The sequence below is a fragment of the Corvus kubaryi genome, unplaced genomic scaffold (assembly GCF_017639235.1).
Source record: "Corvus kubaryi isolate FWS band 111438036 unplaced genomic scaffold, C.kubaryi_AGA036_p1.0 37193, whole genome shotgun sequence".
In the NCBI taxonomy this organism is placed as follows: Eukaryota; Metazoa; Chordata; class Aves; order Passeriformes; family Corvidae; genus Corvus; species Corvus kubaryi.
In genome coordinates this window covers 992,376-994,155 of record NW_024581055.1, presented here as the reverse complement: position 1 = coordinate 994,155, position 1,780 = coordinate 992,376, and the positions used below count along the sequence as shown (strand labels likewise).

The window sequence follows — 1,780 nt, the reverse complement described above, 5'->3', positions numbered from 1 at the left end:
ACGGGAACAGGAATGGGAACGGGAATGGGAACAGGAATGGGAATGGGGGCGGGAATGGGAACGGGAGTGGGAGCGGGAATGGGAACAAGAACAGGAATGGGAACAGGAATGGGAATGAGAACAAGAACGGGAACGGGAATGGGAACGGGAGTGGGAATGGGAACGGGAGTGAGAATGGGAGCGGGAACGGGAATGGAACAGGAATGGGAGCGGGAACAGGAGTGGGAACGGGAATGGGAATGGGGACGGGAGCGGAAATGGTAGCAGGAATGGGAATGACAATGGGAATGGGAACAGGAATGGGAATGGGAGCAAGAATGGGCAGGGCTTGATTGGCTGGCGAGGGGCTCGGTGCTGATTGGTCACTGAGTCTGTAGGTTGTGTGAATCTGGGCTCTGATTGGTCGAGAGCTCTGCAGGTTGTGCTGTGCTGGGATTTGATTGGTCAGTGAGTGAGTCCATAGGTTGTGTGGCTGAGTTCTGATTGGCCAGCATCTCTATAGGCTGTGTGACTCTGGATGCTGATTGGTCAGGCAATCCATAGGTTGTGCTGCTCTGGGATCTGATTGGTCTGTGAGCCCATGGGTTGTGTGGCTCTGGCTGCTGATTGGTCGGGAGCTCTACAGGTTGTGCTGCTCTGGAATTTGATTGGCCAGCAGCTCTATAGGTTGTGTGATTCTGGATGCTGATTGGTCCGTGAGTCCATGTGTTGTGCGACTCTTGATGTTGATTGGTTGAGAGCTCTCTGGATCGTGTTGCTCTGCAATTTGATTGGTCTGTGAGTCCTGGTGCTGATTGGCCAAGAGCTCTGCAGGTTTTGCTGTGCCAGGTGCTGATTGGTCAGTGCAGCTCCGGGTTCTGATTGGTCGGCAGCTCGACAGGTTGTGCACCTCTGGCTGCTGATTGGTCAGTGAATCCCAGCGTGTGCTGCACTGGGCTCTGATTGGTTGATTGATTCATTGCCGATCCCATCCTCCCCCCAAAGCAGAGTTTCCTCCCCCAAAGAAACGTATCCCATTTTTTTGGAGCGTGTCAGGGATTAAAGCTCGGCTTTCCCGGCAGCTGCGGAGCATCCCGGGGGACGAGCGGAGCCGGGCACAGCGGGAACGTGGAGCACAGCGGGAGAGCCGGGAGAATGGGGCACAGCCGGAGAATGGGGCACAGCTGGAAAATGGGGCACAGCTGGAAAATGGGGCACAGCCGGAGAAGGGGACACAGCCGGAAAATGGGGCACAGCCGGAGAGCCAGGAGAATGGGGCACAGCTGGATAATGGGGCACAGCTGGAAAATGGGGCACAGCCGGAGAGCCGGGCACAGCTGGAAAACGGGATGCTCCACGCCCTGCACCTCTGCGAGTGCTTCCTCGACCCCTACCAGACCTGGCGCCGGCAGCTGAGCGGGTGAGGGACCCCCCCCACCGCCGCATCCCAAAATTCCTCCCCCATCCCGGATTCCCCCCCGCCTCATCCCTGTCTTTCCAGGGAATCCGTCAGCGCCAAGGAGAAGAGCAAATACAAGTTCGCCCCCGCCCCGCTGCCCCCCGAGTTTGGGGCCTTTTTCCAAGGTAAAAGCAGGATCTGGGAAAGAAGGGAAAGGTCGGTGTGGGATCCGTAAATGTGGAGAGTGTCCAGGGATAGGGGGAGGGTGCTGGGGCGGGCTGGAGTCAGGGAATATTTATAGGATTCATGGAGGGACATCGTATTCGGGGGTAGATATTGATCCAAGGACCTGAAAGGATCCCACACCTGCTCCAGGTTATCCCATGCCCATCCCACAAATAC

At 57.1% G+C, this 1,780-nt stretch overlaps 1 protein-coding gene across 1 annotated transcript in view; it reads left to right on the top strand.

Moving 5' to 3' along the window:
• The window catches only part of NBEAL2 (neurobeachin like 2), a 29,830-nt gene that overhangs the window by 7,395 nt on the left and 20,655 nt on the right, over positions 1 to 1,780 (top strand). Inside the window, exons 5-6 of the mRNA XM_042022312.1 lie at positions 1,062 to 1,399; positions 1,481 to 1,563. Coding sequence (XP_041878246.1) covers positions 1,062 to 1,399; positions 1,481 to 1,563 — 421 coding nt within the window. The remainder of the gene's footprint in view (positions 1 to 1,061; positions 1,400 to 1,480; positions 1,564 to 1,780) is intronic.